The sequence below is a fragment of the Vidua chalybeata genome, chromosome 11, assembly GCF_026979565.1.
Source record: "Vidua chalybeata isolate OUT-0048 chromosome 11, bVidCha1 merged haplotype, whole genome shotgun sequence".
NCBI lineage: Eukaryota > Metazoa > Chordata > Aves > Passeriformes > Viduidae > Vidua > Vidua chalybeata.
In genome coordinates, this window is record NC_071540.1 from 19,369,492 (window position 1) to 19,396,623 (window position 27,132).

At 45.3% G+C, this 27,132-nt stretch overlaps 1 protein-coding gene across 1 annotated transcript in view; it reads right to left on the bottom strand.

The window, feature by feature from the left end:
- The window catches only part of ZCCHC14 (zinc finger CCHC-type containing 14), a 45,900-nt gene extending 19,779 nt beyond the window's left edge, over positions 1–26,121 (bottom strand). Inside the window, exons 1-2 of the mRNA XM_053952745.1 lie at positions 25,442–26,121; positions 12,516–12,639 (exon numbers count right to left, since the gene is read on the bottom strand). Coding sequence (XP_053808720.1) covers positions 12,516–12,639; positions 25,442–26,005 — 688 coding nt within the window. The 5' untranslated portion in view covers positions 26,006–26,121. The remainder of the gene's footprint in view (positions 1–12,515; positions 12,640–25,441) is intronic.
- Positions 26,122–27,132: the final 1,011 nt, after the last annotated feature.

The following is a 27,132-nucleotide window of genomic DNA, read 5'->3' on the forward strand; positions in this document are numbered from 1 at the left end:
CAGCTTTTAACTGAACTCATGCATTTTTTGGAGTAATCCTGAATGATCCTGTCAGCACTTCAGCCAACCACAAAAGTCAATCAACCTAAAGATGGGTTGTGCAACTTCCCTGGGTACAAAAGCTTCCCAAAACCCCCAAGTGCCTGTGCTGGAGGCTGGAGAAAACTGGACAGGAAAATGTAAAACCCTGAAGAACCACTCAGCTGCTCTGAAAAAGAACTGAGACATGGCTTCAAACACTCTTTTGAAGGGTTTTCTGCCCAAATCCTTGAGGCCAGGAGCACCTTGCATCCCTGCTCCCTCCTGCCATGGCCACTGAGCACACAACTGCCTGATGAATTGCCTTTTTGTTTTTTCTTTTCTTTTCTGAGGTCAGAAAAAGCTTTTGCAGAATAAAGTACCCAGAAAGGGCTGCTGGATTGGCCAGATTTGTGAAACAGCTCCTAAATTTGAGCACCAACACGTGGCACTGGGCAGGTGCTGGGCATGGGAACATCCCCCAGGATCTGCTGCTGAAATGTGGAATGGTGCTCTGGGTGCAAAAAGTTGTGTACAAAGCCAGAAAAGGCTGCAGGAGTTTGACATCAGGGACAACCCAGCAATATATTCCTCAATTCCAACAGCTCTACCCAAGCAGAGATGCAGCTCTTTGGGCTATCAGGCAGAGAAAAAGGAATCCTGAAGGATGGGGTTTGATACCATGGCATTTTCAAGCATGATTTTAGGTAAATGTGTGCAGCACTGAAGGTTTAAAGGTATTCTACAACAAATTCAGAGAGAACAGTCACAGTGAGGTTCAAGATGTGCCTTGGGGGCTGCATTTTTAAGGGCTCCAGGAATTTCATTTGCACACTGTATTTACTGCCTAATTCCACTTGGAACTGCAGCTAATCAACTCTTTGCATACAAGTGAGAAGTGTAAGTTTTGAATGCAGCCCTGGACCTCATTTGCTCAGTGACTCATTTTCCTTCTCCCAGTTAGCTCAGAAACATGGGAAAGAATTCCTGCAAAAGTGAGCAAACCCCCAAACCCTGGGGTGAAGGGCAGCTCCAGTAACCATTAACATCCAGCCTTGTACAGGCCATTTAAATAAGCAGGCTGCCTGTGTTGAATTTATCTAACAAAAACATCTCTGAAATCAAGAGAAATGTTCAACTTTAGATATAAATAATTTTACTTTCTGGGTAAGCAAGATGCAGTTGTATATTTAGTCTGGTTTTATCTGATGGAGTGCTTATTTTATTTACTATTCTTAGAGCACTTTTAAACAAAATGTTGGCTTTGTTTCTCATTCTTAAGAGGAGAGCTTTGCTCATCATAGAGAAATCTCCTGCTTTTCCCCAGAAAGGATTTTCTCTGGCACATAAAATTCCCTGAGCCCCTTCAAACCCAAGGTGAGCCTCATGATTAATTCTGATCTGAAAGCTGTATTCACCTACAAAATTACACATGCAAAGTCAGTTTTCCATGGAAAAACTGTCAGAAAACTTTTGGGTTTTTTGCTAAAGTGCAGCAAAGCCCAGAAATCCAGACTTCCCTAAATCCCAAATATCACCAAGGCACTGACCCAGCTGAGCTGAAGGCTTTGAAGTTTGAGGTCTGCATGGAGCAGCCACTTACCCTGAGCTCAGAGAGAGGATTCCAACCTCAGAAAGGAAACCAGAACGGGCAAAAAGTGACACACTCAGGTGGTCACCACAGCTGGGGGCCTGAGCTGGGCTTTGCTTTGAAGTTTGGAGCAGTGTCCTAAACACCAATGGACAAATGGAGTCTCACAGCAACAGCCAGTGAAACACAAAGCACCTTTGGGTGCAGCTTGAACTAACCACAAACCACCTTTGCTGGAGGTGAGTGAAATGGCAACTGAGCCAAAGCTGTTATTACCCATTCGTTTTCCTCCATCACCCAAGATTTTATTCACTAAATGACTGAATAAAGATTTTCAGACCACTCAGCTAATCACAATCTTTGCTGCTCCCACATGAACCTAATCCCAACTGCATCTGACGAGGATTTGCCCGGCACGATTTCAACTTTGAGTGCCCAAGGCAGGAGCTGAGTGCTCCATATATAAATATACATTTCTCCCAGCACAGGGGTGTTTGTTTTGCAGCCTGAGGGTGCAGTTTGTAACCATATATCGGCATGGCTGGAGCCCAGAGGGAGGGGATGAGGCTGCAGCTGCTCAGCCAACGTGCCCTGGCTCGAAGGGCATCTGGTGCTAAAACACCACAGCCCCAGGATCAGATGGCTCCAAGGATTCCTGCCCTTACCCAAAGGAGTTAAGAGATTCCAAGTGCAGAGAAATGCAGCATTTCAGTCTCCAAGGCAGATGAAGCAAGCAGCTTGCCTGGTTTGGAAGGGCTGCTCCAGGCCAGCAGGGTTTAATGCTCCTGTAAATAAGCACGTGCTGTTTGCTGCATTTTTGAGACCAGGCTCAGCACTGGAAACTCATGACTAAGGCTGCAATAACAAGCAGGAGCAGCAAGGACAAAGTCATTTTATGGCAGCTTCAATTTTTATTTTCTAAGGAATTACAGCCTTGTTAACAACAAAAAAAAATCTCTTAGCATGCTATGTAAAAACACCAGACTAAGGGACTCATGTGGAATAGAAAATCCTTGAGTACAGACAGTCTTGCCAAGAGCCACAAATGCATTCAAGTGCTCAGTTCAGTGGGGAACAAATATCCCTGCACAGCCACTTCTGTGAGGTTCCCCTTTTGTGGCAATTTTTGTGTCTCTGTTCTCAGGCTTTAATATTCTTGTTCCCTTTTCTACTTTTGTACAACTCATTGCTCCTTCCTTCTGGATCCCAGACAAGATTTGACCAGCGATTCAAAGAAGCAGAAGGAAGCTCTAATTCTGCAGTTAAACTGATTTGGAGACACCACAATTGTACTGGATAACTGTAACACATCTATGAAAAAAGACAGGAGGGAAAAGCCCAAAGCAGATTTTATGGATATTTGCCAGGGCAATGAGAATGCCCAGAAACTGAGCTAAAAACAATGCAAAGAACACCAGACCCCATCCACTAGAAATCTCCAAGCCCTGAAGCTCTGTATCTCCAGACTCACCAGCAGATCCTTTAGCAGGGCCTACAGAATGAAACAAACCCCACTTCTAGCAAAAATTCATGTTTAAAGCTCCAGGTCCCCACCTTCTTTTGCAATAGTTGGATATCCAGCAAAAATCCCTGAACTCCTTAATAACAGGGACAGGAAGAAATACAAACTAGGAGCTCTTCAAGCCACTGAGCCCTATTTCATACCTGCTGTTTTTGCAGACAAATTCACTTATTACACTTTTCCTCGGGCCTGTTCACAAGGAGCTGATTGTAAACAACTCTGCTGGAATGATACACCTGGAATAATTCACCCTCAGGAGTGGAAAACACAATAGGGAGAAACTCCAAAGGCCCTGTTGTGTTTTCTGCCACTTCCTTTCAGCTGGGGATATTAATGATGTAATTTTAGCAGGGCTGCCCCTCTGAGTGATGGTTAAAAATAGCACCCACACCCTCCACTGATGAAATGCAACCACTCCAGGCAGGGAAGTCATGCAGCACAGCAAGCCTTCTCCTTCTTTTTTCCAGGGAGAAATAAAAGAACAAGCCAGAAAGCAAATGAAACATTAACCTTTTAGCTAAGCATTTCTGTGCACCCAAGAAAATTTACTTTAATCAAAAGCATTGTCTTGCATAATTACAGCCTGTGACTCCTCAGCTTAAAAGAACAAGAGGAAATTAAATTAGAAATGAAAATTCAAAGCACCTAAACAATGCCAAAGTTGACTATTTGTCTCCTCTACTCGTGTGGCACAAGGGAACAGATCAGAACAGCTCCAGGGAATGCTCTAGGGAGTACAAGGGACCACGTTCACAGGGTTTGGGGCAGTAGCACCCCTCAAACTTCTCAAGTTCCCACTGTCTGCAAGCCACAAACGAGATTTCATTCTCAACTAAGTCCCTAAAATCAATCCAAGAACAGCTCCAGATGCTTCTCTTCCCCAGCAGCTTTCCAATCTCTTCATGCAGGTCCCAGGATCAGGCTCTGCTCTGGCATTTTCTAACAGATGCCATTCATCAAAACTACATTAAACTGTCATAAACACGAGAACACAACTTCCTTTAAACAACCCCAAAATAACCAAATTCATGGACAGAATTCCACTGCTTTGACTCTTCTCACATTTGTTCTTTCATATCATGGAATCATGAAGTGGTTTGGGTGGGAAAGGACCTTACAGCCCACCCAGTGCCACCCCTGCCATGGTGGGGACACCTTCCACCATCCCAGGCTGCTCCAAGCCCTGTCCAGCCTGGCCTTGGGCACTGCCAGGGATCCAGGGGCAGCCACAGCTGCTCTGGGCACCTGTGCCAGGGCCTGCCCACCCTCAGAGCAAGAATTCCTCCCTAATATCCATCCCAAACCAACTCTCCTTCAGTTTGAAGCCATCCCCACCTTGTCCTGTCGCTCCAGTTCCCCAGCTTCATGGCAGGCTGAACAGCCCCAGTTTCATTTCTTTTTTATTTCCAATTCCCAAGATCACCCATTTCTCCAGTCCTACAGTATCTGGTATCTTTTCCCTGCTGCAGTCTGATTCTTTCCAAAATCACAGCCTCCCATGTCTGCAGAGAAAAGCCCCCACTGAGAATTCTAATGCTGACATCAAAGGCAAGCAAGAAACCTCAGATTTATTTTAAATACCCAGAAATTTGCAGGTCTGGACCCAAAACTATGTGAGAGATGCCACCATTTTTAACTTGTACATTCAGAAACCTCTAAAAACTCCAGCTACCTATTGAGAAAATTATTGTACTTTAAGCCTATTACCCTCAGCTTTTGGAGGCAAGAATTCATCTAAATGGAAAGGGAGATGGAAATGAAAAATGTGCTTTGGAAAATGGGGGGATTTAGGAATAAACTGTTAAGGGAAGGAGCATTTACCAGCTAACAACTAACCAGCTGTAAAAGCTTCCTGAGCATGACATGCACCAGAAAATTGCCATTTAGTCATTTGTACAGTAGTGACAGTATGTAAAATGGGCAGGGATGTGCTGGATTTCTAGGAATACATGTGAATCACTCCTATGTTCTTCTCTAAAGTGACAATTTTTATCCAATTTTGTTTAAGGGCTATGTGGGCCTAGATAGGATAAGCAAGCCATTTATTTTAAATTCTTTCCTGAATTCTTGCATGCCCCTGTTGAAGATGGCAGCAAAATGGGCTATTTCAGAAATCCCCAGATGTTCCAGGGTGCTGCATTCTGAAGGCACGAGGAACAGCTGAGCATTTCTGAGCATTTCTCACATCCCTCTCTCAATCTGCAGGCAGCAGACACAGGAATGTCCAGCCCCACTGAGCCACTTCCCTTCATGTTGAAGCAGGAATTTGCCAGGAGGCAAAAATCAATAGTTAAAATGTACCTTCTTGGGCTTTTTTTTTTTTTTTTTTTCAGTCTTGAATTACATATTTGTTATCCTTCAGTAATTTCTTAAAATTTATCTCCTGTTTTTAATTAAGGATTTTCAGTAAAAATGCAGGTTTAAGCATTAGTTCCACCACAGGAAAAGCTCTCCCAACACCTTTTTTTTACCTCAGAAGATAGGCTGTATGAAGCCATTACCATTAAGATCTGACAAAAACTGGTTTTCGCCATTTAATATGATTTTAATTAAAAGCTGAAGTTGTTTTGTTGTTTCCATTATGGGAAGAAGGTCATGCTGCTGCTTCCAGAGCTGTTGAGGTAATGACCATTAATTTCACCTTCATTACCAACTCCTGTGCCACTGAAGGCACTTCCAGGACTCCAAGGACATAGAAATGGGAGAATCCTTCTAGGAATGCACATCCTGTGTGTGCCCTCCTGAGAGAACCATGGAAAAAGGCAGATAATATTAAATATGAGTTTATAATCTCACTGCAGATATTGATGACTACACTGTCCTTATCCAAGATCAGGAATGTGCATGAGGATTGCATTACAGAGAGGTAAAATCCTTGGCACAGCTGGATTTACCAGCATCCTATTCTTAGAAAAATTTAAATTCTAAGTAGCTTGATTAAATGAATTATAAACAAAAGTATCATCCAGCTCCCACTGAAGCCAAACTGAATGGACTACTCCAAATTAAGTGTTCTTTGTCAAATCCTATTGTAGCAGAAAACTGCTCGTTTCCTAATGTTTAATAAGGAAATTGTATTGCCCAGCACACAAATCTTTATTTTTAACACAAGGATAAATAAAAGCAAGATGAATGATGGGGCTCTGAGTGACCTGAGCTAGTGGAAGCTAGCAGGGGTAGGATGAGAGGAGCTTTAAGGTCTCCTCCAACACAAATTCTGGGATTTTATGGATTACAAAGGAGCACAACAACGCCTTATTTCCCACAGATGCAGGCTGTACCTCAGCTATTCTCACTTCTCCTGGTGGAAGCATGAATGAGTCTCTTCTATGCAGACACCACTGTAAATAAAATCTCTAAATAGCTTTGTCAAATTTGAATGAATTTAATCAACAGGCTCAGCAGTTAATTAGGTAGGGACCAGCAGCTACCCAAGCAGAGCAATTCCACCTCCTCACTGAGGAAAAACAGGCAGACCAAAGTTAGAAAATCACTCAGCAGCTTCAGGATAAGGCCCTCAGGTTAAATGCTTGATATCCATTATTTTAGGGGAAAATGGGATCAAGACAGATGGTGTAGATACAACTAAAACCGCTCAGAGGAAACTCAAGAATGCTCTGTGAGATGAACTCCAAAAGAGCCACAGGGAAACACACAGAGCATCACCATCCCTGCAGCCTGGGAGTCCTCCCTGGGGAGCACAACAGGAAGGAATGGGGGCCATGGATTCCAAACCCCAGGCAGGAGCAGTTCCAGTTTTGCACAGAAGGCTGTGAGAGTTGTTGCACGAGCAGGCAGGCAGGAGCCACCTTCCCATCCAGCGTCTGTGCTGCCTCCTCTCCCTTCCCATCCTATCACAGCAATCCCAGATATCTCCTGACAAGGCTCATTACAGGGAAAAGGAGGCAGTGAGGGTGACAAAGAAATGATTCCAACCTCGAGAGAAGAAAAAAGTTGACTTATTAACAGCTGACAGCATCAATTTGCCAGAGTCCAAGTGCAGCCCCAGCATGAGGAGCTCCACTCCCAGCTCTACAACAAACCACTCACACTGGCTTTGGGGACATAAAATGGCCTTCTGTAAGCAGAGGACAACTGAACTATCAATAAAAACATGAGGTGAAATGCAAAGTTTCTGACGTTTTTTTAAACCCTAAACCTGAGTATTGTCTTTATTGCAAAATCAAACCTCCAACCTGAACTGAACTCTCAAATCCACATTGAGCGACGTGACTTATGCATCACCAAAAAAATTCCTTAACATACAATAATCTTCTAACACAGGGGAAAATATGCAACATCAAAACATGGTTTTTTTTGGAGCACGCTAATCCTTGGGTTTGACTTCTAGAATTCACTCGAAATATTTGATATTCCTCAAACAACTCGTGTGGCAGAGACAGGAGGTCAGGAACGCGGTGCCTGGTGTGTGATCTCAACCTACATTGCTCAAGTTTAGAAGCAGAGCTCTCCCTTTGGAGGGAAAATGAACAAGGACATACACAAACAGCTGAAAAATTATATACAGTTGGGAGAGGGAGATTTTTCCTGAAGGATTATCATAGCCTAAATATTTCTTTAAGCCCTACCCTACCAGTAGTTGACCCAATATTGTTGGAGATGATGCACTTACTTAAAAATAGAATAATCCAGCTCCACAACTGATGCAGAACAAGGCAGTCTAAAATCTGTACCTGAACAAAATAGATTTCAGAGCTTTTTTTGCCCCTCCCCCTGTATTTTCTGCCTGCCTTCAGCAGATTGGTGTCAAACATTTCAAGAGGAAAAGGCTGTCGGTCGCCATTAAACTGGGAGAGCTCCTGCAGCCTGGTTTCTTATGGGAAAAGAATGAGTCAAGGAGGTGGGAGAGGGGAAAAAAAAGGTGCAAGACCGTACAAACACATTTTGCCAAGGAAAACAGAGCAGCAAAAATAGTGGCGAGAAGTTCTGGGAGGCTGACATCACACATTGCTGCTGCCTATTGTCATGAAATAATTCAGATACCAACGTCTGCTGCACGTGACAACCACCACAAGCCACCCCCAACTGATCCCACCTGGGCTCAACAGGGAAACTGCAGACAGGGATAGATTTACATCCTAATATTGATTGAAAACTAAATCAATATATTCCTGAGATGCATTTAGAGCTTGTTTTCCTTCATGCCCATAGACTTTTATCCAGTCAGCCATGTGCTGTTCCATGTATTTATCCAAGTCTGGGACACATCAAGGCTTTGCAGGACCTTGTGTGTGGACTCAGAGCATCCTTTCAATTAAGCAATTGGTTTTCCTGTGCTCAGCAGAGCTAAATGGAGAATAAAGCCTCCTGCCCCCATTTTCCATCTCAAAGCTTTACTCCTCTCTCTCCAGAAGCAGTTTGTGCCTATCCTTAGATCCTGTGTTGCAAGAATTATGATTCAGCTTCACTCTAGAAGGATCAGATTTCAACAGTTGCCTCATTTGAAATCAGGCTGGCGTGGAGACAATTTGGAGGGTTTTGTGTGGCAACAGAGGAAAAGCAAGATAAATACACAGGAAACACAAGAATAGGAGAGTTTCTGTCACTTTGCAGAAAATGAGACTTGTTCACTTGAGGAAATCACTGGCCAGGCTGCTCTGGGGAGGGACACGGCCAGTGCCACCTGCAAAATGAGCAGGGATGAGCTTCCCAACCTCCAGTGCAGGAAACTTCACCCAGAGGCTGTGACAAATCAGGATTTTACTCATTTACTGAGATTTTTACTGACAGCAGTGACAGGATGAAGCCTGCACACCCTGGGATGTTTGTAACTTATGCTGTCTTTATTATAAAGATGCTTTTGTTCTGCACTTCAACATCTGGTCTAATGCATTTAATTCCTCTGTGCTTTTGGAAAATATGCTGTGGTCAGTGAGGATGTTTAATACATTGCTAAAATATGTCACATGCAGACAGCAGGACTTGCCTCCACTGCTCTCCACCTAATGGCCAAATCCTTGGAACCTCACAGCAAAAGAGTAATTAACAACATCTCTGGAGCATGGAAAATTCCTATTGCTTTTTTGAACAAATAAAAATAAGCTGTTTTTTTCAGTCAGCTGTGATAACCAGTAACTACTCTCTTTTGGGAGTTACCCCAACTCTACATCCACAGGCTTGTTAAAAATTAGCTCTGTGCACAGGGCTTCCCATGGGTCACACAGCTCCTCCTGAACTTTGGAATAAAAACAGAATTTCCTGAATTTCCCTTTTGCTACCAGCAGAGGATTGCCTGCAAAACAAAACAGTGAAAAGCAATTTTAACTCATTACTTTTTTTAAACCACTTTTTACTGGAAAAGTCTCAGGGGACAAAAAATGCCCAACCTTTATTTGAATTTGTTTTGTTCAAATGGTGTTAAAACCATTATTAAAAGCTGACTACATTCTAGGAACAGTGGGAAGAGGGACAGAAAGCAACACACCCCTGTTGGAATTTTAATTGTATGTAACTCAAGAATCTCTGTGTTTATCTCTGCTCTGCTTGACCAGTGAGATCTGTCAGTGCCTCAATACCTGTGAACAAGCCTGACTGCAGCTTCCAGCTCAACAGCCAGATCCTGAGAACAGGGAAAGCCTCCACTTCCCAAAGTTACCTCCAGTTAAAACAATTCCCCATCTGTGGAGACAGCTTTGAACAGCCCTAAATCACTGGTCAAAATAAGAATAAAAAGCACAATTCACAGAGCACGTTACAATTGCTGGATTTCACAAGAACTTCACATCCCTCTGTCAGAACCCATGGGGATTTTTTTCTCAACTTGCACAGGGAAAATTTTTTAACTTTATTTTATAAAAGAAAAGCCCAGATAGAGCACAGATCCCCAAAATATTTATGTCAGCAGGCACAGAACTTCTCAGTGCCACAACTTTCACTGGGAAGCAACATCCACCTGGTTGATCCCATTTTACCACAGATATGTACACAGGGACAAAGGGGTTTAGCCTAGAGAAACAGCAGCAAAATATTGAGGAATTTTGATAAAAAACCAAGAGTTTGCCAGTCACCACTCTCAACAACTTGGGTATTGCAGCACAGATCCAGTGTTTGGGCTAGTGGAAGGTGTCCCTGCCCATGGAATTAGCCAATCTTTAAGGTCCTTTCCAACCCAAATCATTCCCTAATTTATGATTTAATGCCTGACAATGCTCCCACAGCGAGCAGGGCCTCTGAGGTAAAAGCAAAGGTTGGAGCACTTCTCAGGCTGACACTCCTGTCATAAATTCATTTCCTGAGGCAGTACAATTCTGGTGAAATTACTCCCAGGTATCTGACAAGTCTGTGCACGAAGCTGTACAAACATTCCCAGCTCCCACTTCCAAGAGCACACACACACTGCCACAGAGGATCCAGCAGAATGCTCCTCTCTTCCTGCCTCCCTCCCATGTAGGAACTCCAATATTTGATGCCAAAAGTGGCAGATTAAGGAAAACACAGTCACTGAGAGCTTTCAGGTCCAATCTACTACAACCCCAGTCACTGTTCAGCTGTGGAAAGTAAATTAAATTACTGACGTGTCTCCAAATCAGGATTAAAACATTCCCTGGGTTAATACAAACTGTCTCTAATCCAGCTAAGCACAACAAATACTGCACCTTTCTCATTTTTCTTTTCTTTCTCATGTTTCAGCTCCAGCCTTTTTAACTGAGACACTTCCAGCTCCAGGGCTTTACCTTGGGCAGCTCATTACTTCTGGGGGAGAAATCCTGTCCTGTCAAGCTGTCTGAAACCAGGCTCACTAAAAAATAACAACATGAAAATCAAGCATCCCATGCTTTCATGACAATTTTATGTGCTCCATGTTAAAAATTTGGTGGGTCCTACTAAATTAAGAGCTGTGTTTGCTATCAAAATGAGGAATATAAATCAGGAACAGTGGATTCAGGTGGCAAATAATCCTAAATTGCACTCCAAGCTGAAGAAACAGAACCCCAAGACATCAAGAATTCAACACTGCTGGTGAAGCAGAAAGCAGAATATCAGTATTTGTTCCACACCCCCTTTTCCCAACCATCACTGAGGCAGCCTGTAAATTAAACTGAACACGAGGCAGGTATTCTATAAGAGAAAAACAGATCAGAGCAAAACCTAATTAATTTTCACAGCGTACCATGACTAATCTTAGCATATATGGTACTGGAATAGCAATCACTGAGTACAAATGAAAACAGTGTTGAACCCTGTCCTATTTTTAATCAGATGAAAGCCACAAACCCAGCCATGCTTCTGCTTAGTGCTGCGTTTTCTTCTACCCTGATGGTTTTTACAGCTGGAGAAATGGTTTTTGCAGCATTACTGTGCTGTAAAAAATGACTGCTCCTTCCACTTCTGGGATTACAGTGGTGTGTGTCACTGAAAAGGAGGGCTGGTGGAGGCAAGTCAACATTTCCTGGGACATTTAACCCTTTCTGTGGGAGCTGTATCAGATCCTCTGAGTGAAGATGTGCTTTGAAATTCTTGGATTTCTGTGGTATCAAACTGTATTTGCAAAGTTCTGTAGGAAGCCAGAGGAGGAGAATAAAACAGAACAAATTCCAAATAAAAAAAAAATTAAGATGGTGCCTGACAGTATTTTTAATGATATTTGAAGGCAACATATGAGGGCATATTTCCCCTGATGATTTCTGCCCTACAGGGCTCACAAAAGCTGTTCTGCACAAAGAACAGCTCCCAGTTCAAAGATTTTCCTCATTTACCAGTTTTTTTTTTTTTAATGCATTAAATAAAAACACTGTTAGTCACATTTTAGCCTGGACATTTTCATATTTGCAATGAGAGCCTGGAGTGTGGAAATGGAATAATAATTATTCCTGATTTGCTAAGCCCAGTTTTTAGCCAGGTCAGCATGCAATGCAGCACTACAAAAACCAGATTTGTTTTGTAACAGAGAAAGGTGCAAGATCTCTCTCCTATCTTCCACTTCTCTTCACTCAATTTCCCACTTGGGAAAGCAAGAGAAAGGTGGAAGTGGCAGTCAAAATTGTTTAAATGTCTTTTCCCTTTGAGAAACACTCAATACCATATGCTTTATCCAAGAAATAACCTGCTGAGAGGTGGAATGTCCAAGATATCCACTCTTGGAGAACATTTCTTGAGAGCAAAGCTGGTATTTCAAAAGGAGATATCTCAAAAAACCTTCTTTCTTATTTAAAATCCCAATGGAAAAATCAGGATATTCCTCTCTCACTGGCCACTTCTCCCTGACACACTCACACTTCCTACAAACCCTTCTGTGGCTTCCTTTGCTCAACCAGGAGTAAAGCAGCAAAATTCCAGCCTCCAATCCCAATGCAAATAAAGCTGAGCACCACCAGGGATGTGAGATGATTCCCCACTGCAGCAGGCAGGAGGACAAGGACACACCTTTGGAGTGCTTCCCCGAAGGCCTCTTGGGTAATGACTCCTCCATGGAATGTGTGGATGTGTGGAGCACGTTTTCCAAACTGTTACTGACACTGTTGATGGGGGTCTCCGACCTTGGAGTGACCTGGAAGGGAAAGTACAAAAATCCATTAAAAGAAACGGAGGGAACACACAAACATCACACTTTCTCTGGAGTGAGGGATCCCCTGGGAAGGCACTCTGAGAACTGAGGGTGTTACTGCTGATATTCCCCAAGTAACAGTTCAGGGAAGTGCTTTCAGTCAGCAGCTATTCACAAACTGAGATTATCTTGGCTAATCTAAAAAGCTACTTACAGCATAATTCTTTTTTAAACAATAGTCGCCCAGCAGTCAACTGGAGAGAGATTACAAGACCTTTAACCTCTGCACACCACACATTTTAACTTTTCCACAAGAAAACTGGGAAAAAGGGCTCTTGGAAAACGTCACTTTCATGTTATGACACTGTGCTGCTTTTGGGTGGGGTAAAGTTAATTTTCTCCACGGTAGCTGGTGTGAGGCTGCTTTGGATTTGTGCTGGAAGTTTGGATAACTCAGGGATGTTTTGGTCACTGCTGAGCAGGGCTGACACAACGAGGCTTTTTTGGGTCCTCATCCCACCTCACCAGCACAGAGGCTGGGGGGACACGAGGATTTGGGACGGGGCACCAGGGTTTGGGGGATGGGGCACCAGGGTTTGGGGGATGGGCCAGCCAGCTGAGCACAGCCAGCTGAGCACAGCTGGTCCAAGAGATATTCCAGGCCTGTGGCATCATGCTCAGTATGGAAAGCTGGGGGAAGAAGGAAGCAGGGGACATTCAGTGACCCCAGTACTCTTCCATGACCCATGAGGTTCCCTGGGATGGCCAAGCCCTGCCCAGCCACGGGGAACGGATTCCTTTGCTTTGCTTGCATGTGTGGCTTTTGTTTTCCCTATTAAATTGTCTTTATCCTAAGCCAAGAGTTCCCTCTGTTTCACTCCTCCCACTGTCTCCCCATCCTGATGCCAGGGGAGCAGAAGTGGCTCCATGGGGCTCCATTACCTCTCCAGGGAGGAGACTCAAGGCATTCCCAAGCATTTCCACCACAGATTGCAATGAAAAATTCTTAGCAGCAACACCCTGATTTCCTTGTCTTTGCCATTTAATAACCTGTCATGATCATATTTCAATGGAAACTTCTACATTAACAATCCCCAAGCAGAAGGTTGAAGCATCAAAACAAAAAACGGTTTAAGAACCTTGAAGAAGATGCTTTAAAGAGGGAGTTCAGACCAACAAAAACACTCTCAGTAACTACTCAGAGTAACTGTGTGACTTGAAATTCAATTGTTACATCTGGAACCAACCTGAGCTGCTGGGAGGGAGAGCTGTAATTAGAATTCCACATGGATTTTATAGCCTGGCACAAATCACAGGAGAAAATGTGCATCTTGCCACAACAAAATTAGTTCTCCTTCACTCAGGTAACTCAAAACCAGCACCTCCAGGTCCCTGAAAGGGAAAAGGCTCCCTCAGACCCTGCTAACTTGACCCAGTGCCCTGAGCTGGGACAATTTCTGTAGAAAACAATGCTTTGCACCCCCTCCCATTCCATGTTGCCGTCAGTCAGCACACACAATGCAAGTCAGAAATAGCACAGCCCCACTCCATACAATTACCTATTGTAAGCTCCATTTTAAGAATGACATTTATAGATTTATACACACTTTAAGGCAGTAGAACAAGTGAAAAGGCTCTGTATACTTGACATCCATAAAAAAGCTTCTATGTGTAAAGAAATCAATCCAGAATGGCAGATGAGTGTCAGGAAAAAAGAGGGCTACGGGTAGCTGCTTTCCTTTTCAGCACTTCTTGACAAAAAAATAAAGTTTATTTTATATATATCAATGCAAAAGTATTATATTTATCTAATGATACACTGTTTCTTCAGCACAGCTTCCCACCAATAACAAAACTTAACACCAAGCTTTCCCTCAGACCAACCAGCTTGGCAGGAGGGTGGGGAAGAGTTTAAATTTCCTTTGCCAAAGTCAGTCTTTAGCTGAGCTTATCTCACACAGCCTCTCTCCTGGAGCTCACTAAACCCTCTCCCTCCAGCCCAGGGCTGCTGGGAGGAAGTTCCAGAGGGCTGAGCACCATCCTCCTGGCAAAGGGACAGCGCAGAGGAGCAAGCTGGGAAAAGAGCTCCGGCAGGGCTGCGTTATCCTGGACAACCAGGTTCCAAATATTCAGAATAATCAGAAATATAAACATGCAGAATGATTGAAGCCGAGTCAGAGCAGCCACACAGCTCCAGAAAACCTCTGAACAAGCAGTTTGTTACAATTTATTGCCTCTTATCTTGTATTCCCTCCTCTCCACTCTCCTTACAACAAGCATCGCGTGCAGCTTATAATTTGCATTTTGTTTATACATAACCTCCATTTTTTTCCATAAAGATTTAATTTTCCTAGACTTGCTAAGGATTAATTTAGCCCATATGTCTTGTCTGCCTGAGCTCATACTATCTGATCCCGTCGCACATCAAAGCGGTTCCAAATTGGCCTAAAAAAATCACAAAGCTCTGATTAGTTCCAAATGGAGCACTTTGTTAGGGAGCTGAATGGTGTTAGAACCACTGAATCCCACTGCTTAAAGCTTCCATTCCAAAATTTGAAATAATTTTTTCCACTGACTTAAACATCACGATACTGCAACAGTTTGGATTTGTTTAGGGAAAGTGAAATAATGAAAAGTGGTTTGCAAATCAGAGTTCCAAAATAGTAACAGCATTTTTTTTTTTTTTTTTTTTAAACTTGAGGCCAAGCCAAACAGAGGAACAATAACCCATCAGCTCAGAACTGCAGGAGATATTGTCCTGGGAGGGTTGGGAGAAACACAGGGAAAAGCTTTACAGGAAGGACCTGTCCATATTCAGCTGCAGAAACTCAGCATCAAGTAAATTCAGGAAGGAGAGTTCTCCATATCTGAATACTCCTGAAATCCCTGGTTTAGGCTCAGCACAAACAGCTACTCAGGAAAAACTGGATTTGGAATAAAGAATGAGGCATTCCAGGGAGATAAGGGTTCAGAGAAGCAGGGAGCAAATTGCTTTGGACCTTTTAGGAGCTGTAACATCTCTGAGAAAGCCAAGATGCCATTAAGGAATAAACATTTGCAGCTCCAGAACTGTTCAAGGCTTGTTTTCTGAGGCATTAACAGGCCACAGTGAAGATGGATAAGTTGGCATCACAGGAACCAGGAATGTTCAGGCCATACATCATAACAAACCACAGGAGTGACATTTTATAAATGCAGGAAGAAAACCATGAATCATTCAAGGTTTAAGAAAAAACAGCATTAGATCTTTGAATAAAAGACTGGATTTTTCTACAGAAATTACTTGAGAACATCAGCAGAAACAGTCCATAAAGAGCAATCAAAACCAGCAGCAAGCCCAGAGTTAAATATTCTGCCTGGTTTTACCCCCAGCACAGCATTTCCAGGGAGAAGGAAAACCCTCTGATGCACCTCTCCATAGTTTCACTGCATTGGTCAGGAATTCCTTCCACACCACCGTGGCCTGAAGCCTCCTTCAATCCCTCTAAAACTGCAAGTGGATGCAGAAAAGATCCTTAAAATTATTTTTACTCCACTCTAATGGTTGCATCTTTGATTGGAGCAAGCTGGTCTAGAGGAAGGTGCTCCTGTCCAGGGCTGGGGCTTGGAATGAGATGAGCTTTAAGGTCTCCCCCAACCTTGATGATCCTGGGATCCTTTAATCTTCTCCCTCCACAGCAAAGCATCTGGCTCACAGATGCACTTCTGATTTTCCAGATGCAAACCCTGCAGCCTCCTGCATTTCAAGTTAAAGGCAGAATTGAAAATAACAAAGAAAACTGATCACTGCTCAGCGACTGAGGCTCAGAGTGAATTCTTCTCTGCCTCACTCCCCCTTGTAATGATGACAGGATCAAAACTGGTGTCAGCTACTGAGAAGTGGATCCTTCCCAACACAGATTATTCAGAAGGATCACGAAATGCTTCCAGGAGTCACCAGGAAGAGAAACAACTGCTCTGACCCACATGCAATGACAAACATGCCAAGGGAACAGAATTCCTTGCTAGAATTTTGCCATTATCACATTTTTCCCATTTTCACCTGTCACCATCCAAAGCCAACCTTTTTTCCCCCAAAAGGTTGGTCTTGATGATCTCAGAGGTCTTTTCCAACCTAGTTAATTCTGTGATTTCCTTCCCAGCACCAGAGATGTCCTAAGGGGTTCAGATCTTCTTGGGACAGCAAAAAGCAGCTCTAGAAGCTCTCAATGCATTAAAAAGCACACAGGAAAATAAACCCAGGTGCTTCCCACAGGTGGTGCTGCTCTTTCAGCCACTGCTGCCTGAAGTGGCTCTGTCCCAGGCAGTGGGAGTCACTATGGAAAATGGGAAGTCTGGGAAGCTGGGTAACTGTTAGCTTTGCTAACACTGAATACAGCAAAGTCTTTCATAAAAATAACAGGACTGATAGGAATCAAACTTAATGTGGCCAGAGTTTTACCAAAACAGCAATTATCTGTTCCTTTGAAAAATAAACAGGGCACAGAAAATACATGGTTTAATAGCAAAGTATTTGCTGACTTAGTTTGAAGTGGAGCCAAAAATACTAAAAAATAAAAATTTTAAAAAACCCATCAACAGAGCCACTACCCAAAGCACTACCATGGACAAATGGAACAATGATTCAGAATCTGAGGGAACAAAATATGGATTTCTATACCTGGTTAGGTAAGAAATTTAGGTCATGTATTACACAGGAAAAGCAAACAATATATAGCAGTAATGACTGAGTTAAGTGAGGTCTTGGAGCTCCAAGCCACACAAACACTTTCTCCTATTGATCACACAGGAAAACTTTCCCATGTTTTCAACAATGGCCAGTGATAAACTGAGAGTCCCACAGAGAAATGCTTCTGTCCATACTGGCTTTTGAATTCTCCTTTAAAAAAGGCATTTTTAGCCATAAAGTGCCCTCCAGGAGTAGGTAACACCTATGAGTGAGTCCAGGAATTGGAACAGTGACTCCAGGGGGTAAAAACCACTCAACTCCTGTCCTGCCAGGTTCATATTACTGAGTATTAACAGCAGCTTATTTGAGGTTAACACCCAGGTCTTTAACGTGGTGCAATCCTGTTGGCAACAATGCTCCAGGAGAAGTTTGGCAAGGACACAGCCCCTGCAAGCTCAGGCTGATTCCCACCACAGGGACAAAGTCAGGTTTTTAAGTAATCTGAATAAAAATGCATTGCTGACACTCAGCTGTCAGTCTGACACCACATGATTGTTCCTCAGGCTAAATCCAAGTTGGAGACAAGAGCAAGTAATGCAGGGATGTGGAATTCCAAATGCACTGAGAGAAGCCCAGGAGGGGCAGGACTGAGCCAACACCATCCTCTTGGTAGTAGCAAGGCAGTCTTGTGAAACCACTGCCTCAGGCACCAGTCCTGCATTTACTCACCTATCCAAACACCTGACTGCTCTCCCACCAGAAGAAGAAAATTCCAACCTTCTCCTTTGAAAGATTCAGGCTCTTCCATGAGGATGTTTAAGAAGTGCTCACAAACAGCCCCCACTTTCCACATACCCAGTAAAGAGCTCACCACTTAAATTTACACATATTTAGTTGCTATGGTGGACTGGGACGTGGATGCAGCTGGAAGTGTTTGATTTGTGTAAAAATTCAAGTGGTTCCAACAGTCCAAATAAGCTGTAAGAGCCAGGTGCCTCCATGTTTCAACAGCTACAAAATACACCTTTTCTCCTAGAGGAGGAACACAAAGGGTAAAGAGGCAATTCACAGGGAAATGGGATAATGGATAATTGATCAGATGGTTTTGTCCTGGGAGACTCTCTGGAATGAAATGAGGCATGTGGTACTTAAACACCACAGGACAATCACACACCTGCTCCAAGGCTCCTCATGAATTCAGGAGAACAGATGGACAAAATAAGTCTGGGCTGGATTTTATAGACTAATTTCCACTAAAACCCCTTTGCTTAAAGAATGGTGAACACTGATAATAATAGGAACATAAATCTACCATAGAGGTACTGGACTCATCAAATCTGAATTTTTCAAACTGATCATTCAAACCACCTCAAAATCAAAACAAATCCCTGCTTCTCAGCAGACCTTGGAACAGACACTGCTGCTCTACAGCCCAGCACTGATGTACAAACCTGACCCTGTTTCTTCATCTGATGCCACCAAAAGCCAACCACCCCTGTCTGTTCTGCAACAACTCACAAAGAATTACCTGACAGGTCACAAATCCACTGAATTCTAGTTCTCCCTCCTTCCCCTCCTCAATATTCACTTAAGTAATGGCTTGAGTGTAATAAAACTACTCAGAATCATGGAAGCACAGAGTCATTAAGGTTGGAAAGGACCTCTGAGACACCAAGTCCAACCATGATCACCACTAAACCATATCCCCCAGTGCCACATTCACACATTTTCTGAGCACTTCCTCAGATGGTGATTCCACCACTTCCCTGGGCAGCCCATTCCAATGCCTGAACACCCTTTCAATGAAGAAAATTTTCCTAATATCCAGCCTAAAATTCCCCAGGAGCAGCCTGAGGCTGTTCCCTCTCCTCCTGCTCCCTGAGAGAAGAGCCCAACCCCCCTGGCTGTCCCCTCCTGTCAGGAGTTATGCAGAGCCACAGGGTCCCCCCTGAACCTCCTTTTCTCCAGGCTGAGCCCCTTTCCAGCTCCCTCAGCCTCTCCTGGTGCTCCAGACCCTTCCCAGCTCCATTCCTGTCCCTGGATACCCTCCAGCCTCTCAATGTCCTTCTTTCTTCCACTTATGGTGATAAAAGAAGGCAGCATTGGAGAAGAATTCATAATACACATGAAAAGTGTTCACTTTCACTATTTATCATCAGGACTTGGCAGGTCTGTAATTAAAATCAAGACCTTGCTCTTAAGTAACTGATCTGATTATTTCTGGATCACTTCAGCTATTCACAAAACCCCTTTAACTCTGTAATTGCCTGAACATCTGTTAAAAGGTTTATCCCTCCCAATGCTGATTATTGGATAATTATCCCAATGGAATCAATGGAAAAAATTCTGGTTCAGCATGAGGCAAGAGCGAGGAATTTAGAAGTTTGCTCATCACAAACCCCATGCAAAGGAACACAGATCTGAACCATAGCAACAACCTTTTGCTTGAATTAATACCCATTTCAAACCTCAGGAGAAACAGCTTCAATTCAACTGGCTCCAAGACTGAAGTCAAATTCGAGTGGAAGTATGACAATGGCTCTTGTTTCCACAGACAAATTAGATCCAGCATTTCTATAATAAAATTCTGTGGGCTCTGAGAATCTTATCTATGTTCTTGGGACTATATTTGCTTTTCTTAGGGATAAAAGGCACTCCAGAGCAAATAAATGGAGAGTGGAGTATTTGAATATTAAAGATGACAGAAGAATCCCAGCTCTGCCCTGCCAGGAAGAGGCAGGGCTGTACCTACTGTCACTGAAGGTGACAGGACCCCCGTTTTAGCAACTCAAACATTTACAAACCCACTAAACCAAACGGTTAAACACTTCCAAACAAGGCTGCTGTTCAGCACCTTTGAAGTCAGCCCCTGGAATGCCTGTGAGGTGTGGTTAACTTCTGCTGGCTCTGCCTCTCCACTCTGGATTTCTGCAGGATCTCCTCCAGCTCATGCACTGATTCCATTAAAACAGTTTGGATCTGGTACAGCCCAAAGCATCCAACACCTTCCAACAGGAATCTTTATCCCACAAGAAGGAGGCTCACTTCAGTGTTGCTTCACTGACAATTAACAGTTCCGAGGTAATTAGTAAAAAAAAAAAAGAGTAAATTAGGAAAGTGAAGTGGAATGCACTCTCAAAACAAAAACTTCATTCAGCCCGTGCAAAAATAAGTGGGAAAACAGTTCATGGAAAAAACATCATCATTATTAGCTCAACACACATTTTTTTGGCTGCTCTGCTCCTGATGTTTGGGTGCATAGTGCATCTCCCAAGCAAACTCCTAAATTCAAGTTCATAATGTACCATACAATTAGGCAAAGTGAATTTGGTGCTAATTGATATTGTTACTGCCCAAGACCATTGTCTTGCAGGAATTCTTTTACATGTAAAGCTCATTTCTGAAAATATTGCAGGTTTGAGACTGAACCATTTTATCACATTTCAAATGAAATCATGAGTCAGAAAAGAGCCAGAAGGGGAAGCCTCACATTTCTGAAGTGGAATATCAAGAGGTGTGTGCAATTCATGTTGCCTGGAGTACCCAAAATTCTCAAAGGACATGCAAAAGACATGCAGGGCTTGGCAATGTCACCAGCTGGAAGCTACGAGACCTGTCCCTACAGCTCCTGAGGTTGGATTCATGTGGTTTGGAAAGTGAGATCATTCTGAGATAGCAACTCCTGATACCAGTGAGTAAACACTAATCCCAGCCAGCAACTGCTCTCAACATGGTCATCTGCTGAATCCATGAAACACCCTCAAAGAAGCTAAAAATTAAGTTTGTCATGATTTAGTCTATCCCTACAAAGCTCAAAAAAAAGCCATAAAGGCAGCTGACATAGATCACTTAATAGCTGCACTGCTGTCTCTGTGAGGGCTTGACGACTCAGTTTCAACCCAGCAAGTGATGGTTTTTTATAACTCATCACTCCATTGGTGAAATAAAAATATCAGAATATTTCTCAATGGAGTTATGTCCATTCATGCTCCTGAGGCAAACAGTGCAGACAGGTGAAAGTGTTTGAAATGGATCCCTCAGAGCAGCTCCATAGCTCTCAATATACAGCCTTGAGTTCTTTGGAAGTTTTAGAGGAGCCTATGGAATTAGCATGAGTGAAAAATAGTACCTTATGCTATAAACTTGAAATAGCCATTGGTGCAGTATTTGGAAGCTGACTGGGCAAGAACCCTCCTTCCCATTCACAAGATACCAGCCTGAAACAACCACATAACTATGGTGTCACTGCCCCTTATTTCACTTCAGCTGCAAGCAAACTGCACTCAGGGTGACTATTTCTGATCCTGGCTCTACAGCTGAACCCCCAACCAAGTCAGAATCATCATCACAGAATCATGGAATGGTTTGGGTGAAAGGGACCTTAAAGCTCATCTCATTCCAGCCTCTGCCATGGTTGCTCCAAGCTCTGTCCAACCTGGCCTTGGACACTTCCAGGGACCCAGGGGCAGCCACAGCTTCTCTGGGCAGCCTGTGCCAGGGCCTGCCCATCCTCAGAGCCAAGAATTCCTTCCTAATATCTGATCTAAACCTACAGCTCACCACCCTGACTGCACTGAAGAGCTCTTTCAGAGCAGAGCAGGTGCTGAGTACCCAAAGCATTCTCTTATTTCCCTGGTTTTACAGCACGATCTCAATGAGGAGATGAAACAACTCCAGGAAACAGAGTGACAGATTCACTAATAACTTCCCTAGCTCTGAAGTTCTGTCCTTAGAGTTACTGACAGTAGAGCTCTTGAGAGGGAAAGTCAGTGCAGAGATTCACATTATGATGTCCAGCATCCATGTAGATCACAGAATTCAAGATCAGATTTGTGTTTCCATCTGCCATCCACCCTAGCAGAGAATCACAGAATCACTGAGCTTGGAAAAGACTTCCAAGGTGATCAAGTCCAACCTGTGACCAATCCCCACCTTGTCCCCAGCCCAGAGCTCTGAGTGCCACCTCAGGAATTCCTGGGACACCTCCAGGGATGGGCACTGCAACCCTCCCTGGGCAGTGCCAATCCCTGACCCCCTTTCCATGGGGAAATTCCTGCTGCTGCCCACCCTGAGCCTGCCCTGGCCCAGCCTGAGGCCGTTCCCTCTCCTCCTGTCCCTGTTCCCTGGAGCAGAGCCCGACCCCCCCGGCAGTCCCCTCCTGGCAGGAGCTGTGCAGAGCCAGGAGGGATTGCTGGGATGTCTTGGGCAGCACCAGGAGCTGGACTCAGTGATCTCTGTGGGTCCCTTCCAACTCAGAATATTCCGTGATTCCATCCTCACAGACTCCAAGGCAATGTAGAGAGGGCAGCATTTTCCCTCCTATTCATAAAATGCTCATTTTATACCATCAAGTAGAAACCATCAATCTAATAATTACTGACCTACTTAAAGCTAGCCACAGCCACCTTTTCCTGTAAAGTTAAGGTTCAGATAAGACAAGAAACATCTGAAAAAGCACAAATAATACATGGGCAGCTGTTTTAAGCCTCCTCATAGTCAGCAACTGCAGGCAGTAAAAGGAAACAGCAAAAAGCAGTTTGCATCACTGACCACCTTCAGCTGCGCTCACCTAGCCCAAAGCAACTTGAGGAATCATGAAATATTCACAGTAAATTTGTATCAGCTGTTCAGTCTCTTCACTGCTAAACACAATTTGATTTTGAGATATTTCACTGTTAAATGTGAAAGAGGAGATGGAAAAAGGATTGCAAGGTCCAATCCTCTGGAAAAAGTTATAGCTAATATCAGGTTGGGGCATATTTTAATAGGGTTGGCTAAGCAGAAGCAGCACATTCCCATTTTTTCCTGCAAGGAGAACAAAGAGCACTGCTCAGATTTCTGCTGCATCTCCCTGACTAAACAAGCTAACCAGAAATCAGGAATTGTAACAGTAGGACAGGTGCAGTTACACAAGAGTTACACCCTATTCCCACTCTCCCAAGGGGGAAGCTGATGATAAATCAGCCAGTTCACAACCAGCTCCCTGCTTGCAACCCATCTCACATCCACACCATCCCAGCTTCCCGAAGTTTTCCAGGACCTCAAATGGTGAGCATTTCTCCAGTTCCTTGAGGATGAGCTCAGAGAGGAGCAGAATTCCCCCATTTAACACCCAGCTTCCAGCACCACCTCAGCGTAGCTAACCCTGGAGTAAAGCAACAGGAACCAGGGGGAAGTACTGGCACCAGGGAGGGAATTCTCCTCCAATTCCAAGCAGGAAGAGCAGCAGCCCAGGGCACTCACTTTCTCTCCACATCCACATTGTTTTTTTCTGGGTGATGCTACAGCACAAGGATTGTCACAACATCACTTGGTAACACCTCAAGGACTCGGTGTTGGAATTTATTTGTGCATATTTAAACAGGGCTGAATGAAGAACGAGATTGTTTTTTCCACTTGCTTCATCCAACTCTTGGTTTAAGCCAACTGCTTACTCTAAAAGTAACAGAATCACCCAGTCAATAGCAACAACAACAAAAAAATAATCTTAAGGAAATCTGCATCACTTCAAACAAAATGCACATTCAGAGACTGTGAAGGCAAAGTCACCTTTGTGTTTTCTCTCACTACTCTGTACTTAGCAACCAAGATTCTTCAACACAGAATCTATAAAAATGTGCTTTTCAAAGAGACAACCCTTCAGTGAGCTCAGAAGAAAAGAAAAATCAAACGATCCTGGCTGCCTTATTCCTGGCAGGAAAAATGGCAGGATGGATTCTCCGTCCATCTTAGATTGACATAAAGAGTGCCGGAGTTTTTCAGCTCCATAAATCCTGCAGCTCAGAAAGAAGACTCTCAAAAACCTTCCTGCCTGATTTTATCCTTTTTTTTGGCTTGTCTTATTTTGGGGCAACTTGGATATGATTTACAGTGTTTCCTTTCCAACTCAGGGTCGCTGCATCATTTGAATAAGAGAAGCTGCAAGTAGTTAAGTATCTGAAAAGAAGCTTTTTTCTGGTTTGAATTATACCTTTCTACATCCTGTGTGAAATGGTCTTTCCAGCTATATTTTATCCACATGGAGGTTTCAGCTGAATGAAGAGGCTCTCCCATGCCTTGTTCTTTCCCCCTTACTACAGGAGATTAGGAACAAGACAGAAAGGGAAGAATAAGAAAAAAATATGAAGCTGAACACATCTCAATTCTACAAAGCAGTGGTGTTTAAAGAAACATGAAATTGGAAGGGAATTTGTATTCAGGGGAAAACTGTGCACAGATTTCTGTCTCAGTCTGGAATTCAACACTCAGTGAAATCTCTACTGAGCCCTGAGAAACAGCTTTATTTATTTATTACTCCAATACAGGGGTTTTCACAGCTTTTAGGTATTCCCCACCTTTCCCAAGAGCAGGGTAACACATCATCCACCGATCCTCAAAGGCTGCAGCCTGTTAACTTCTCACAAGCATCCTCTAAGCTGGTGTTTAGATTGAACTTTCAAACGGGTTAAAATCAGGCAGAAAGACACTTTGACTTCCTAATTTGTAGCGGGCTGAGAGCAATTAAGCAGTCACCTATCTAATGACTTGCAGCACATCTTAAAACGCTCCTGTTTGGCCTAACTGCTGGCAACTGAATGAAAGAACAGCAAGTTAATGACGGTGAACCCCGACACCAGGATCAATACCCGAGGGACGCAGAGTGACAGAAAACGACAACATTTCTTTCAGCTTAACACCAGCAACTCCAAATGTTTGCCATCACATCCGTCTAAACAAAACCCAGTCTCATCAAGATGCTTTGGACACTGGACAGCTACTCCTCCTTTCCAACTTTTTCCAGGGGGAACTTTCAAGCAGATGCTTTTATCTAAAGATGTTTTTATTCCCCTCCCTAAATCGCCGGTTTTCCATGCAGCTGGCAGGACCATTCCCCCAGCAGATGCTCTGAGAAGCAATCAGGGAAGGCTTATATCGCTGCTGTTGATCTGCTCGTGAACCCCTTCCCATTTAAATGCCACAAGCTCGTAAAAACTCCATCCATCCCCTCCCTGTGCCCTCAGCTGACCATCCCCATCATCAACCAACCGCCTGCCTCCGTAGCTGCCATTTACCACTGTGCTAAAGCACGGTTTAAAATGAGAGCCGAACACACAGCCCGGTGCCATTCCGGCGCGCAAAAAAAAGCAGGATACCAACCTTATGGCAGCCAGGATAGGTTGCCATGGTGTTGAGGGTAGAGGTGCTGGGATTCTTGCTGGTGCTGGCCATGAGACTCTGGATCTGGGTGAGCTCCTGCCTCAGCACCTGCTTCTGGTGGAAGCTGAACGCCGGGTGGTTGGATGCCATGGTGAAGAGCAACAGGAACTCATCCCCCGTGCGGCCCTCGTTGAGCTGCAGCCCGTAGTTGTTGATGACCGAGTCGATGTGGGTGAGGGTGCGGAACAGGACCCCGGCGGCCTCCCGGTGGGCAGAGCCGAGCAGGGCGAGGGACACCAGGAGTTTGCTGCGCACCACCTCGTCCGTCAGGTTGGTGAGGCTGCCCAGGTCGGCGGGGTTGTTGGCCTTGATCTCGGAGTCGCGCAGGGAGTGATAATCCTTGCGGGCCAGGTCCTCCAGGCAGGCGCCCAGGAAGCGCAGCTCCAGCGGGATGCACAGGTCCAGGAGGCCGCACAGGAACTCCACGCGCTGCGGGGAGGGCAGCTCGGAGAACCAGCGGTACACGCCGTCCCGCTGCAGCCGCGGGCACCGCTTCTCCACCATCGTGCCCCGCGCCGAGCACGCCCCGGCCGGGGCTCGCACACCCGGCCTGGGGCACCCCCGGGCGGGCAGGGCCGGGCCGGGCCCCGCTGAGGGCGGCGCAGGCCCGAGCGCTGAGGCGCGGCCTGGCCGCGGGGTCCCCGCCCGCCGGCGGCCCCGAGGAGGCCGCTGCGCTCCCGTTCCTCCCTCACGGGGCGGCTCCTCCGTCCCTCCGGCGGGCGCCCGGTGCCTCCATCCCCCGGCCCCGCCGGGGCCGCCCCGCCGCCGCGACCGCGGGAAATAATCCCTCCCGGGCGGAGGGGCACGGAGCGGCGCGCACACCCCGCCGGCCGCTGCGCGCAGGCGGAGGGATCCCGCGGTGAGGAGGCTCGGCCGCGAGCGGAGCGGGAGGAACAGGGAGCGACGGGCGCCTTCGCTCCCGGCCTGACCCCGCGGCGGGACACGCCCCCCGCGCCGCTGATTGGCCGAGCCGCCAGCCCGCCCATGGCGATTGGCTGCGGCCGCTTCTCCCCTTTCCTCCTCCGGAGCGGGGTCTCGGGGGCTTGTCAATCCTCCCAGTTTAGCCCCGCCCCTGGCGCTGATTGGTCGAGGAGCCCTTAAATAGGAGGGGGGGGGGGAGAGCGAGCGTCTTTTGTGTGTGGCCGCCCGCGGGTGCGGAGGGGCCGCGGCTGCGGCCGGCGCTGTCCCGGGGGGCTCTGAGGGGCGCTGACCCCGCTCTGGGCACAGCTGTGCCTCGCCCTGCTCCCGCTGACCCCGCAGGGCTGACGGGTTTGGCCCTGGGGCTCCTGTCCTCCCCGCAGGCTGGAGAGGAGCCCCGGGGTGCGTCCTGACGTCCCAAATCGTGTGTGAGCACCTTCCTTCCTCCTGTCCTTCATGGCCGGTGCTTTTTGAGTCTCTCCCCCGGCTCCGAGTGCTCCCCGTGCTCTTTGCCGCTTACAGTGTGGGCGGTTTTCCCTGCCTTTTCGGTCAAAACGCCTCATTCCAGCCACGAGGAGCCTGTGGAGTAGAGGAGGGAATGGCTGCCATGCTCTGCTTCCTCAGGCGTTGTTTTTAGGATGACAAAGAGCCTCGGGGATGCAGCCTGAGCTGCCGCTGGCTGGCGATGCCAAAACCCCGATAAAGCTTTTGGC